Raw genomic sequence first — 14,845 nt, forward strand, 5'->3', positions numbered from 1 at the left:
ACTCCTCCTGCAGATAGTTGGCCCGGGTGCAACTACGCCCACAATATTTCACAAAAAAAGGAACAAATGGGTCTTTTTAGATATAAAGATTTATATTTTTTTGTAGTGCATATACAGATTAATGCTTCAGTGGACTTTTATGTGGTATTTGTGGACTGAAATATCGATCTGTACACGCACTCCAATGAAAATGTGAATTCTTATCTTCAAAAGACCTGTTAGAGCCTCATTTAGTAGCAATTATATATATATATATATATATATATATATATATAACAAGCATTCCAGTTAAAACAGATATTACCATCAACCTATCACCCATATGATAAAATGTGTTTGCATTATGGATTTTATGTACAGAAGCTGTGAATTCATAAAAATGCCGCAAGTGTTTTATCTCGGGTTTGTACTTTAGTCCCACTTGAAAACAAAAAAAGAAACATAAAAACCCCGTTGTCATCACAATATGTTTGCAGTGACGTCACAAAGATTGCACAAATAGGACAATTCAAGCCAGTAACATACGTGAGTCACAGCAGATCTCAACGACGTCCTGAATCTTACGATTGCCTTTCACTTAATGCCACTTGCTAGTGCATTGTGATACTTTTTACTTTATAGGTGGAACAGCCTCCCAGCAGATGTGGTAGAAGCTAATACCGAGAGGGTATTTGAACATGCATAGGACGGGGATAAAGCTATCCTGAATCTAAGATGAGAATAAAGAGTGATAAACGTCCCCCGGACTCTATCAACTCATCGCCGAACAAGCCGTCCTCTCCTATTTCACTTCCCCCTCACCCACCGACTAGATTGTAAGCTCCAAGAACAGCGCCCTCTTCTCCTTTTTATACCAGTTTGTTATTGTTTGGGACTTTACTGATTATAACAGCGCTACGGAATCTGCTGGCGCTATATGAATAAATGTAACGTAATGCAGATCGCTAACAAAATATCACCATTTCTCACAATGACCGGCTGCACTTTGTATCTCTTCTAACCCTTTAAACGCCGGAGGATAGCGAGACAGGATGTGAAAGAGGATGTCTCCTGTAGTAATGCTTTCCACCATGCATACGGTGCAAAAGAGCTTCCAACACTCACCTGTCTGCACTGCCCTCAAATACCCGGCAGCACAGTATGTCTGCCCGACGTTAAACATATGAATGCAATTAACCCCCGATACACCGCCAATAATTATATATACACATATATATATATATATATATATATATATATATATATACACACACACACACACTATACACAATAGTGACAATGACACAAAGGAAAATAAATGTCCGTTATCAGCGTATTTCACTCTATTATCAGAGCTCACATACATACATGTGACATACATATCACATGATATAATTATATGATATATACGTATACGATCACTCATCTAGAAGGTATAGCGTTTAATGGGACAGCCACCTTCGTAACAATCCATAGCTCTGTGGCTGACAGCTTTCAATCTTGTGGCCCACTAACATGCACCTATGTTAACCCTTTAAGTGCTATAAGAGGTGGTTAAAATGTTATAATGCTGAGCAGAATGTCACCTCATCTCCAACCCACTGATAAGCAGGGCTCAATTGCCCCCTCTGGCTTCCCCTTGCCCTTACCTCTTGCCCCTGTCTGTGCAAATTACCCTGCTCTACCTCTAGCCCTTTATCTTACCCTTTAACCTTAAAGCATTAATCGCCTTATCTTTCGCACCAAGCCTCCATATTAACTGACAATATGGATAATATTAACCCTTCGCTCCCCAAATACTCACACTACTTCATACACATGCAGCCTTCCTCCTGCTGCCATCCAGTAAATCACCTCACCGTCTGCAGACACTTCCTGCTGTCTCCCGGCACCTCATCCCATCCACACACATTATTACAGTCACGTGACTCACGTGAGTCAGCTGACAGTCTCCGCGGCAACTGACAGATGTGTTTTTCTTCGTCAGCCAGTTTTTTTTTTTCCACAACAAACTTTATTGTTCACGTAGAATCGCGACACCTGCTTTTAAACAAAACAATGCAAGAAGCGCACAGTCCTCTGTATTATTATTTTAATGTTATTAAGAAAAATATTATTAAATAATGAAATCACTCAGACTAGAAAGTGGAATCAGTATTACATCCCAATAATGATCCTGCTTTGGGACAGAATAGCTTCCAAGCATCCCTGTTTTTTATGGGTCAGTCCCTCTTTGTTACCCTTATGGAATGAGCGGTTTCGCAATTTTCTACATCTAAAACCAATAATGTTTTTTATAAACAGCTCCCGAAAAAAAAGGACTTTAGAGGGACAGATGGATCCGCGTCCCAATAAAAGGACTGACCCTCCTAAAAAGAGACACTTGGGATGTATGTAAATGTCATACGATCCGAAACATTATTTTATCAGATCAGTTATTACCGTTGAATTCTGACCGTAGATTCATGATGCATGTGATTAACTGTTAGAAAGATTCACCCAGAGATCGGACTTTACAGAGATTTCTATCATTTTGTAGGTCATAGAATCTCATGAATTTATTTTCATGTTTAAGTAGAGGCACTTTTTATTTTAATGACTTCATATTAACTCAGATCCGATGGCAGATAAGAATCATTCGGCCCGTCTAGTCAAGTGTAAGGACCCAAACCTTAATCAGTCCTCGGTCTCGTCTTTGAGGATAGCCATATGTGATGCATCTTTAAATTCCCGATGGCGTCAGTGGGAGTTCCCGCTGACAGCAGCTGGAAACACCCCCATTTAAAGGGAAAATGGGTGGGGAGCGGGGCGTAGAGAGTTCCCAGGTATGCCCATCATACTTCCCAGCCACTCTCCCGGTGCACTGCGGTGGTAGCACTACTGCCATAGCTGGGAACTCTCTGGGTTTGGCCCGGAGAACTCCAGGAGAAGCGCCGAGTCAGCACCTGAATCCTCCGGGTCACGGAAGCTCCGTGCTGACACGTCCCACTCCCCGTCCATTTCCCCTTTACATGGGGGTGTTTCCTGCGATGTCAGGGGACCGGGTAGCTGGAGCCCAAAAGTTCACAGGCATGACTACTGCGCACGGACACAATTCTCAGCATGCTCTGTATGCATTATGCGATGTCCCTGGCACCAGAGAATGAATTCTGGGCAAGTGAAGGGTGAGATGGAGGTAGAGCTTGGCAGAAAAGATTGGCAAAATTGGGACTGGCCGGCACAAAAGATAGACAGTTGGCTGACATGGTATTGTGTCATAGTAATACCTACAGAACAGGGTGAAGTCACTATGCCACCCTGATCAGAGCCTGCTTATATGCTAGGACCCTAGGTAGGAGGCCAGGAGTTCCAGAAAACTATGGTATCTGCAAACTTCTTGGGTTCCGTCTGTAGACCGATTGGGGAGACTAGAGGTCTGACAATGGTACAACACGGGCTGAAGCGTAGCATTAGGCACAGGTCCTAGCAGCAGCATACAATTTACATGTATGGTACCCCTGAAATGCTTCTCCTGTGTAGACTATAATTTTGTTCACCTTGTCCCATGAAACGTCCATCAGCAAGATCATCCATGAAACAAATCAGATCTTTCCATCCCTTAAACGTCTGCTGTATCCAGGGGCAGAGACAATGCCCCTTCTGCCATTAATCTCGAGTGTTGACGGCATAGCCGTATCAGTGTTATAGCCACAACATTTCAAGCATTTACGTCATACAACATGAGTTCTTGTAAACAACGGCCATCTGGATGTTTTCTCATTATTGTGTCATCATATATCGTTAAATATCACTGCTGTTTGCACCTTCCGAGATGTGGAGTGTACTAAAAGTTCCATTCATCTCAACAAAAAGAGAAGCAAGGAAACCCTGTGTTGTTTAAGAATATTTAATTAATTGGTTATTTGAGATCAGTTATTGATTAGAAAAGGGATCAGGAGGGATTATTGAACTAAAGGTCACTTATATTTAGAACTTTTGTCGTGATCCTCTCTGAGCCATCAGACTGCTGCATTGAAAGATCTGACCACTTGCCAGCTGGTGGCAATTTTTAAAACACAAGGTATCAGGTCAGATCGCCCACGTTTTCAGCTGTCTTAGTTTTCAGTTGGTTTTCTTCCTCATATTAACCCCGAGGTATGAAACATGATGATCCTTCAATCTCTAGCCTAGTGCAAGAAAAGGTCATATCGTCTTTCGTCCGTAACCTTTGACAGCCTGTCCCTTTAAGGGACTATGTTATCAAGCTGGTGTGACATGGTTAAAATGACACTTGCCATATAATTCTTCTTTATTTATTTGCATTTGCTTGACCTTACATTTTTTTGGCTGAATGGGAATGCTGTCAATCCCCATTCCACCAATAGAAGAAATAGGAGCCCTAATTGGCTAAAACTTAACCTTAAGTCTTAAATTCATTATGCGTTTAAATGGCCCAAGAAGGAGTACATTTCCCCAGCTCTATTCTGGATCCAGTTCTAATGAAGCAGAGAGTTACCGGTATTTACCATCATCAGGGGTAGCCACCAACATTGCTCATGGTGGACATTTACTGGGGTCTGTGGTGGACAGTCTAATGATGTTCGATGGACCTTCACAACCCTTGCCACGATTACTGGTGTCCTTATACAGAAGCATTGCCTATCCCTGACCGTCATACAAGGGGGCTTTGATCCTGTAGGTTCGTTCAGACAAGTAAAGTATCACTACCTTAGTGGGGGGAAATCTCCATTTCCTCAAAGTTTCACTTAAATCTTGAAATGAAAGATCCCACTTAACTAGAAGATTTGTTTTTGTGAGCTCCTATCATCCCTTGTCGTGTAATCCTATATTGAAAATATATAATCGATGGGGAAGAGCTAATGTATTGTCTATATATATATATATATTGGTTATAAAAACAACCACAGATGCTTGAAAATGATGGAAAATGGATGAAAAGCTTTATTTTACACTTTTTTTTGCCATTATTTAAAAACTTTTTTCCCTTTTACGTAAGGGTCAGGTTAAAATCAGAAAATTAGAATTTTAGCAGCGTAACGAAATTGGGACAGTGAGTAGACTTATTGCCATGAGCCACTTGAGTACCAGAAGGGTACCCAACACAACCAAATGGGCTAAAACATTTTAATAACAATAACAATCCATCCACACATAATCCTGTTTCTTAAATGAATATGTTACTCTACAACAAGGATGTGCTGGTTATTGACAAAAGAGGGTCGAGGTTAATCATTTGGGAATATGAATCTTCTATGTCCTCTTCTGGATATTGGGGGGAGGGTCGCTTTACCACCACCAGGAGGAAGAGCTCTCCAAAGAGAAAGTGAACTTGGCACAGCCGATCTCTTCATCGCCATGGCTCATGACTCCAGTCAAACGGTAGTTGCCAGTAGCAAGCCAAGATGGGAGAGACAGATTTGGTATTTTAATAGTGGTGCCGGGAAGAGAGTAAGATCCCTAAAAAAAAGAAAGAACACGGGATTCATTCGCTTTACTCTAGAACACTACCTACATATTTTGCAAAGTATTTAAAAAGACTACCAGAAACATAGTTTTTGTGACCATTTTCATTGCAAACTTTGAACCAAAAGTGATTTTTGGAAATATGTTCCATAAGATGAGTTCATATCAGCGGTTGTGTTTAAGGAACAAATCTGGTGCCCAGTGCTAAATGTGGTGTGATCGCCATAGCAACCAATGGACTGTTCCTGCTGATTTCTCTAGGCCAGTGGTTCTCAACCTTCCTAATGTTGCGACCCTTTAATACAGTTCCTCATGTTGTGGTGACCCCCAACCATAAAATTATGTAATTATATATTGTGAAATATGTGTTTCTCGATGGTCTTAGGCGACCCAAGTGAAAGGGTCGTTCGACCCCCAAAGCTGCTCTTTAGACATGTTCTCCAGCTAAGCATTTCTATGAGAAAAAGGCAGTAGATACACCTAGAACTTACTGCTTTGAATGGGCAGCGGCAGGGCAGGCCATAGGTGCGCAGAGGCTCGGGGCATTCCTGTCCTGGTTGAATTAGAGAGTCCAGGATATCACAGGCGTCATCGTAAGAACAGCTGCCTAAATTATCAATGCAGGGAACTTTTATCCATTCTCCCAGCAGCTCCTTCTCAGCACTAATGGTGATCTGGAATAAAAGCACAATAACATATGGTACTCAATGGAAACCAATAAAATAATCATGCCAGATAAAAGCCAAAATCAGATTAAAAAGCCCATTTGGGAAAAAGATCAAAACAAAATCAAAAGCCCTCTTGGGTTCTTCACTTGTCCATAAAACCTCTTCAGTATCAGTACATTTTATTTTTAAAAGAACTGGTTTTTAAGAACCTAAAGCAAATTAAGATACACAAACATACATTCCTCGTGATATTTCAGATGGCAAAGAAGGGACACATTAAAAATGATATATTTTCTTTTTTTTTTCCCCTTTTATTTTTTTTTGTTACTTTTTATTAATTTATTTTCTCTCTACCTAACAAATAAACCCAGCAAACCAACCTACAATTAACTCCTCTTAAAACTCCCAGATTAAAATATGTAGAAATAGACTTTTTTTTTTAAATTGTACTTTTTCTTCTTCTTCTTCTATTTAATACAAAACCTTCTAAATTAACTCATTCTGCACCGTCACGGTGTTCTGCCACCTGTGGAATATAACTACGACCCCGACAATTGCCATTTTATTTTTTCCTCTTAAGGTTTAATCACATAAAGACACACAGAAATGTTTCAATAGCTTATGCCGTTTCTATGGCAACAACCTATCACTGCCTGATTTTGTGTTGCATGACAAGAAAACATGATTGCAGATTTCTTGGATATTGAACAGTACAAGGAATCCCGTTTCTAATTTCATTTCCTCGAATTGAATTGGTTGCCTTTTTTTTTAGATTCTAAGAAATGAAGAACTGAATGTACGATTGTTTATCAGCTGGGGAACGTGACCTAGTTTCAGGCTCCTCGAGGCACAAACACTAGAGATACTTTCTAGCCCCTCGAAAAAGAAGTAATACTGTCCGACCATTTAAAATCAGACCTTCGTGCTGCAAGGTGTTTCCTTTTAGAGGCCTTCAATCAACCAAATAGGAAAGAATAAAGAACTGCCCTGGAATTAAGAATTGATGTAAGGGCTGCAGGGAATGGTCACTAAATATATGTAGGCCGTTATTTTGAAAGCTGTGCCAAGACCATTAGGAGGGTACCAGTACATCTTGACTTTGTTGTGGTGACTTTGTTGGGTGCCTAGACTCCCCCATGTTGGCAGAAGCCATTGCTGGCTTCCTCCCCACCAACTATATGTCATCATACGCAATTATACAAGGCATGCCCAACCATGCTGTTGGGCTTTCCCTTCCGGTAAAGCGTCCATTCTGACACCCACCGGAAGTTCACTTGGGGATGGAAAGACTCATCAGATATCTCTGATTGCTCTCCATGCTGCCCTGCCACTGCAAATAATAATTAATATAAAATCACGACTTTAATCCCCTCAAACTGGTAGTAATAAATATATAAAATAGGGTAATATGTAAAGTATGGATGTGGACCTCTTGACAATATAAAAATATGTATCTGGAGTATGACTGTAATCAGAGGATGTTGACAAACATAAACTGGGTCTGTGCCAACTACTGTGTAGAAGACATTCTAGGCAAAATTACATAGTATCGTTTTTTGGGGGGTTTTACATATTATCTCTAATATTTATTATGTTTTTATGTATATCTATGATTTTAAAAGAAGGCCCTTGACCTGAAGAAATTACAAACACATAGTAAAAGATAACAAAACAACTCAGGGCTTTTAAATATAAAAAAATGCCCATATTGGCATTGCTCAGGGCAAGGGTGTCATGATTAACTCATATAACGTAGTGGATGCATGGAAGGGTAACCCAGCAGAGGTGGTTAGTTTCTTTGTTTAAGCATTCAATGAGTTAATCTGAGGTTGATGTGTTTCTTTGTGAATGCCCTCTGTATCTGTTTTGGCTAGAGGTGTCATCTTCCCAAAGGACCCCTGTGGTGATTCATGGCCTAACAGATAAGGACCCTGAGTTATAGGAATTCCATTCCTATCTTAAGAGGGGGGTTTACATCACCTTTACCCCACCATAACTTATTGGCACATCAAAGATGGGACCCGATTCTTGGAGATGGTGTCATATAATCAGTCATGTGGTCAGAGGGGCGTTTGCTTGCAAAAGTCTGATTTAGGGACAAAGCAGCGACCTCAAAGCAGAACTCCATGATACACTCTGATCGGAACAACATCGTAAGAAACCATCTGGACTTAAGGAGTTCCCACAGGCCTACTTATTGGAGAAACTCGTGAGTGAGGGTCCTGTGTTTAAGTCCCATTGTTTTTAAGAACTGTTTGCTGTTTTACTTTTATTTTGTATGTCTTGTTTTTTGTAATTCTGGCACTGTGTAATCTTTGTCTTTTTGTTATTAAAATATTCATAATCCAAGTCTGTCTTTGGGCTCTAGTATCGATATCCACAAACCCTAAGAGAGGATAACACGTTACCATATTGTTATTAAGTTTTACAGGATATATATATATATATATGTTAGTTGCCCGGGGTGGGTTGATATATATAGAGATAAAGGTTCTAATTCGGATTTCTCACAAATCCGGTATCAAAATCGTGAGTGGTGGCAGACTACCTGGGGGGATACAGGCAGGATTTGGGGGTTAATTTGGTGTAACTTATGCCTTGTTAAGGGGTGAAGTTAGTAAATCCAGAGGCCTGGTGCTATTAACCCCTTCATGCCCACGCCCTCCACACAGTCACGGCTTGGCAAGTAGTCCTGACCGTGACAAAGGGCCTATATCTAAAACAACCCTTGTATTTCTTTTTAAACAGGAGCATGGCAATCACATGGGTTATGGGTTTCAGGTGAAACATAACTGCCGGCCTCTCGGCACATTACAAATCTAACATGCATGTCAAGGCATCATGCTTAAGCGCACATTAATGGTAATAATAGATATTTCTGTGCACCAAACGCTTACTATGTAATAGTTGTAATAGACATTAAAAAGCCATTGTGAGCAATTCTGCAGAAATGTTGCAAAAAAAAATCGACCCTTGCATCACATTGCTAGCAAATGTATGGATCAAATCGCATTTGGCAGGCAGATATCAATACTTATGGAGGTGGTGAGAGGATTGGACACGTGTGTATGGGCACCTGTGAAAAAGCATTGACAATAACTAAGTCAACGAAACCTTCCTCTAACAGCTGGATTTACCAGTGGCGTGAAATACAATGCCGTGACCTCTTCTTTGCCCAAGTATATTGTATATCATGTATATTCCGAGCCAGGGCTAAATGCCCGGTGGGCTGGTGTCTAATGGCTCCTTCCACGCACCTTTATTGTCATTCGTTGGGTAGATCCCATTGTTTGGTGTGTGGCAGCCAGATGCATAAATGTAATTTATTGGCCACTAGCCTTAAAGTGCCGGGACCAATTTTAATGCTCAGCTCAGCCCCGTTCTTGGTCTAACATCTGATACTCAGGTTTCTTATAGAAAAGACCATGCATTTTTTAATAGAAGCCTTGAACTTCAGTCCTTCAGTTCTAGTGAAAAGTGCTGGTACCTGGGCCACAACAGCCACCAGATCCCTCAGTGTTAGTCTTCAGGTGTCGCACTACATGAAGAGATTTGCGACCCATTCTTTATTCAATTATATTAAAGATATAACTAAACAGTACTTCTTTACGTAAGGGGACACTCTAGTCCATTATATGCACTTTAATGCATATGATAGCTTCATGGTCCCCATTGAAATGTATAGGTGGAGTCTGCAGAATCCCCCCAAATGTATTTGTCCCCCCCAGTTGTTTTCCATGGAGGAGATGTGCTCAGCCAAACACATCTTCATGCACTTGATAAAATTATCTCAAGCCATCTGCTGGAGACCTTGGAACATGGTGGGTGCAGGTCTGTTTAGACCCCCATGCGCATGCGCAGAAAGAGCTCCCATTGATTTTAATGTAAGTGCTTTCCTGACACTGACTGGATGCTTCAAGCGGTCAATCGGTGCCAAAAATTATTGGATCATGGAGGAGGACCATGAAGAATGCATTTTAAAGTACTCACCTTAAGAGGGGACGCCACGGGCACTTTAGTGGATAGGACTGCAGAGAGGGACACATCACCAGGGATGTTGATTGGGTCTGGGCTGACCGAAAGGCTGTTGATTTTGCCAGGTAGGCTTTTTGCGTCACAGTTAGACCAGGAGAAACCATTAACCTACAAGAAAAGCAGAAATAAAGATGTTGGTTAAGTTGCCTTCTCCTGCATCACAAATGAGGAGGACTTCAAAGGAGAAGTTGCATGGAAAAAAAATACTTGAGCATAAAATCCAGCGCTGTATACAGTAATGTAGGTCAGCATTGATAAAAACCTGATTTTATATTATTTTGTCCCAGTGCTTTATGGCAATGCTAATAAGGTCTGTTCCTCTACAGAGTTTCATTAGTCAGAGCATCCTGCTGAGTGATTAAGACTGATCCATTCTATTGTCTACTGCAATGCAATGTAATAAGGAGCAACAGTTTGTCAAGTAGATTGGGCTAATATATCATAGCTAGAACATATAAGTAACTAATAGATTGTAGGCTTGCGAGCAAAACCGTCTTTAACTAATGTATTGATTCGTCTTAGTCTGTCAATTCTAATGCCTACAGGTGTATAGTCATACCTGGGAACTCTCCGGGTTTGACCCGGAGATTGCGGGGTGAACGCTGCTCCTCCGGTTCTCCGGGTAAAGACCCGAATCATCCGGGTCGCGGGAGCGGGGTCTTGACACGTCCCGCTCCCCACCCATTTTTTCATTGAAATGGGGGTGTTTCCCGCTGCCGTCAGCGGGAACGCCCCTGATGTCAGCGGGAACTCCCCCGACATCAGCGGGAGCGGCGACGACGTCAGCGGGAACTCCCCCGACGTCAGTGGGACTGCCCACCAACGTCAGCCGGACCGCCCGCTGACGTCAGTGTGCAGTCCTGGCCGGATAGCCGGAGACGTGAAGTTGCCATGTATGTAAACATGATTACGTAAGCAAAGGTACCAAGGATACATATGTAGTAAAAGACGTCCATTTCTGGGCAAATGGACTTCTCCATGCTCTGCTCTTATGATATCCCAGAATCCCAAGGAGTATTTTTTTTAACTAGTAAATTATATTTTAAATCCGAGCCTGAATAGAGGTGACTCACATACGGAGACAAGTCACAACAAGGGTTTTGTTTTCTGAAAACCATTATTAGAACCATTTGGTTCCATTATTGCAGAGTTGGGTGGTGGCTTATCACAGAGGTAACATGCATGGCTAAATCAAGGACTGGTTAAGGTTTGAGTCTTTACGGAAAATGGCCAGACTCGATGGTTCTTCTTTGCCGTCAAATTCTAAGGGTCAACGCATTACAGGTCATTTCTAGGTATAAACATGTCCATATTTTTCTCTGTCGTTAAATTCTATATTGCTTTGTTGAAATTAGGGGCTTCTTGAACAACAGATTTATAGGCCAGATATCTGTGATTTAAAGTTAAAAAGTAAAATAGTGCAGCATAGACATCCATTTCAGCTCCCTCGTGGTTATTTTGTAACATATTGAAGCTGTACGTCACAATATGATGTCATATCCTGATGTTCTGCTTCAATGCATAGTTAGTAGGTAAGGTGGATGGATGGTCCTGGACTGGCCCAACCTCTCACCGGACCACCAACAGAACATTTGGACAGCTGAAATGTTGGGGGTATGTAATGGCATTTTACCTGCACCCATAGATAGGAAACCTATAGCCTTCCAGATGATGAAAGCACAAAAATCTCTGGAGATCCATGGGTTCCCCGCCTTTACCTAATATGATTCCAAACATGAGGAAGAAAGTACTACCGTAGGTAGTTATATAGGTTTAAGATCAGGGCTCCTTACCTAATGCAACATTTTAATACTGGCACAAAATATTTAGACAATGAACACGAATTAAGGAAATATATTTTTCAGTTAATACTCTTTAGCAGCGCCACTAACTCATTACGGTTCATTACGGTTCTATCCAAAATCTCTGAAAAAGCTTAGTTAGACAATCTAGAACGGTGATATCTATACAGGATTACTGCAGCAATCTGCTAATGTTTGGAATAGTAGAACGGTAAAGCTATTTGTATTAGTGAATTCCTGATGAGTACATTTCTGGCTGATCGGACTTTACAAGCAATTCGCTGCCTCGACCCCTTTCCAAGCGACACCAACCCCTGCAGTAATGCTTACCGTGGTGAGTCTCCATGGAATGATATTCAGCGGCCGCCTTACAGCTGCTTCCGACGTAAATGATCCCAGAGCTGCAAACGCAACCAGGAAACATAGAGTGAGACGAACCATTGTTACAGCTAATGTACTACGACCTCGACTCGATTATTACTCTTGTGCTTGATCCTTTTAAATAGATATCCATACACACACACAGACACAGGCGCGCACAGCAAACACTAGGAAAAAGCTTATCAGCAGATAAGATTGATGGCAATCATAGATTAAGGCAAAAACTGGAAATTAAAGAGATCACATTCCGCAACCAATGTTTGTTTTTTTCTTTTTGTTTTTTCAGTGCCTTCCTTCCCTTCAAGCAAGCAGCGACGCAGCCAATCACATGACAGGCAAGCCCGATCATGAGGCTGTGTCGTAATGTTTTCATTGTGCAACCTAGAGAATTGTGGGAGAGTTGCTTGAAGCAGAGAACGGTTTAATGCTGTCACCGAATGCTGATACTTGTACTGACCTCTGTTGGTATAGACAGAAAGTACAGACTCTTTTTAAACTCGTCGGGGAAAAAAAACTGATTACTGTAAAAAAAAACAAAAACAAATGTTTCCAGAAAAACCAAAATGATGTGAAACTACTGCAAAAATTCCGAAACATCTGATGTACACTTTACACTAAACAACAAGTGCTATGACATAATAAGTCACATAGTTTATAGACTTTATAATTGGGCTACAATAGGTATGAATACATTAGAAGCGAGGATATTTATAACTTCCTTCCTTTGGAAATTACCCTAACTTCCCTGCATACCACCATTAAAGAACAGGTAAACACCCTGTCTATGGGGTAACCACAACCATCGAAGAGGAAACGTTAGTCCCCAACAAGTCTACGTTAGATGATTGAGATATCTAACTTAAATCTAATAATCATTCAGACAACTGAGGGCTTTTCCAGCCTAGACGGCAGTTTATCACATCACAAAGTATCTTTCCAATGATGTCCTCCATGGAAGGATGCTCGACCATTGACATGGAAATGATGGGACAAGCTTAGGTTAGCTAACTGACCTAACCAACTTAAATCTAATAATCATTCAGACCTCTGAGGTCATTTCCAGCCCAGACATGACATCAAAAATATTTTTCCAAGGATGTCTTCATCCAATGTAAACAGCATAAACAAAAATAAGCAAAATATTGCACCAATGGTTGTAATAAAAACCATGTTGAATTGAATTCATTGTCCAATAAAGTTTATTTTATCAGTGAGGGCCTTTAAATAAATCATCTTTCTTGCTAGGCATGAATAAAAAATGTATATAGCCTTATATTAGAGAGCAACATAATTTTGAAAAGTAACCTTTAATAAATATAAAATACTTAATTACATTTTATAGTTGTTAAAAGGTTATGTTTTAAGTTTTTATTTGTCTCTAACATAAAACTATACAAAGGAATCGGGAGGGACCTTCAAAAATGTTGGTTATTTTCTCATCTTGATAAAACACAAATGTATTAAAAGTAAATACAATAGAATTAAAATGTAATTTCAAAAAAAATTCTAACATTTCTGTGTTTAGCTGAATTTAAATTACTGAGTCTTGCATTTTAAGCCCAAAACATCATTAGAGACTAAACTCCTAAATAGTATATTATTTTTATATGAAAAAAAACCATGGAATATATATATATATATATTTAAACAGACCATTGATGTCTTCCAAAGAGGGATTTTCTTACATACATTTTATCAAAGCCTCTGCATTCGTCACTGAAAATGATACGTCTAATACATTACCTAGAACACCATCAATTTGAATGTGTTTATGTTTTAGCAAAATGATTTTAACCAGACACTTGAATTCCTTGGAGTTGGCTAAGGATTGTTATTATTGAAGACATCTAAGAACCCATCAAATAACGAGGGACAGTGATCCAGTGGAAAAGCATAAACAAAATAATTATTAATATATTCTTTAGGAAAATTGAGTTTTTCTGTTGTTCCTTCAATATGCCTTTTCTGTGCATGGTCTTGGATGCCCAAAGATCATACTAAGATAGACTGTTGGCTCCTTGGTTTTGCAGCTGGGTTCCAACTACTGCAAAACATGTTTAGTATTCAAACTACAGTTTATCTATAAAAAGGGGTAATCGCCCTAATCAACCAGCCTTTGGTTCATGATAGGAAATTGAAGGGTTAATATTTTGAAAAGATTCAGAGTCAGCTCATTTTTGTTTCCATGTCGGGTCACATAACACCCCAATGGCACGGAAAGGTCACAGATTTAGGAGATATGGTGCCAAATACTCATTAAACTATCAAACAAAACCATTCTATTGAAACACCAAACAGAAAATGAAGATAAAAGCGAGCCAAGAGACTTCCCTTGCCAAGAACCAAGAACATAATTGAGCAAATATACAAGTGAGAGTTTCACCAGAAATGGAAGAATTTACTTGACGTTAATAAATATATAAATCAGATCTCTTTTTTGCCAAAAGCCCAGGGGGAAGAACTTGGAGATGGTCAAATGAAGGGCATGTTTGTAAAGGGAGAGTTGACAGGAGAGTT

At 40.2% G+C, this 14,845-nt stretch overlaps 1 protein-coding gene across 1 annotated transcript; it reads right to left on the reverse strand.

Moving 5' to 3' along the window:
* Positions 1–5,225: 5,225 nt before the first annotated feature.
* On the reverse strand, positions 5,226–12,388 carry LOC149287326 (ganglioside GM2 activator-like). The gene is made up of 4 exons (XM_089493094.1): positions 12,278–12,388; positions 10,101–10,253; positions 5,934–6,116; positions 5,226–5,436 (listed from the first exon to the last, which is right to left on the reverse strand). The coding sequence occupies exons 1-4, from the start codon at positions 12,386–12,388 to the stop codon at positions 5,266–5,268; spliced, it is 618 nt and encodes a 205-aa protein (XP_089349220.1). The 3' UTR covers positions 5,226–5,265.
* Between the last annotated feature and the right edge of the window lie 2,457 nt (positions 12,389–14,845).

The sequence above is a fragment of the Sceloporus occidentalis genome, unplaced genomic scaffold, assembly GCF_023333645.1.
Source record: "Sceloporus occidentalis isolate IW3139 unplaced genomic scaffold, rSceOcc1.0.p SCAF_62, whole genome shotgun sequence".
Classification (NCBI taxonomy): domain Eukaryota; kingdom Metazoa; phylum Chordata; class Lepidosauria; order Squamata; family Phrynosomatidae; genus Sceloporus; species Sceloporus occidentalis.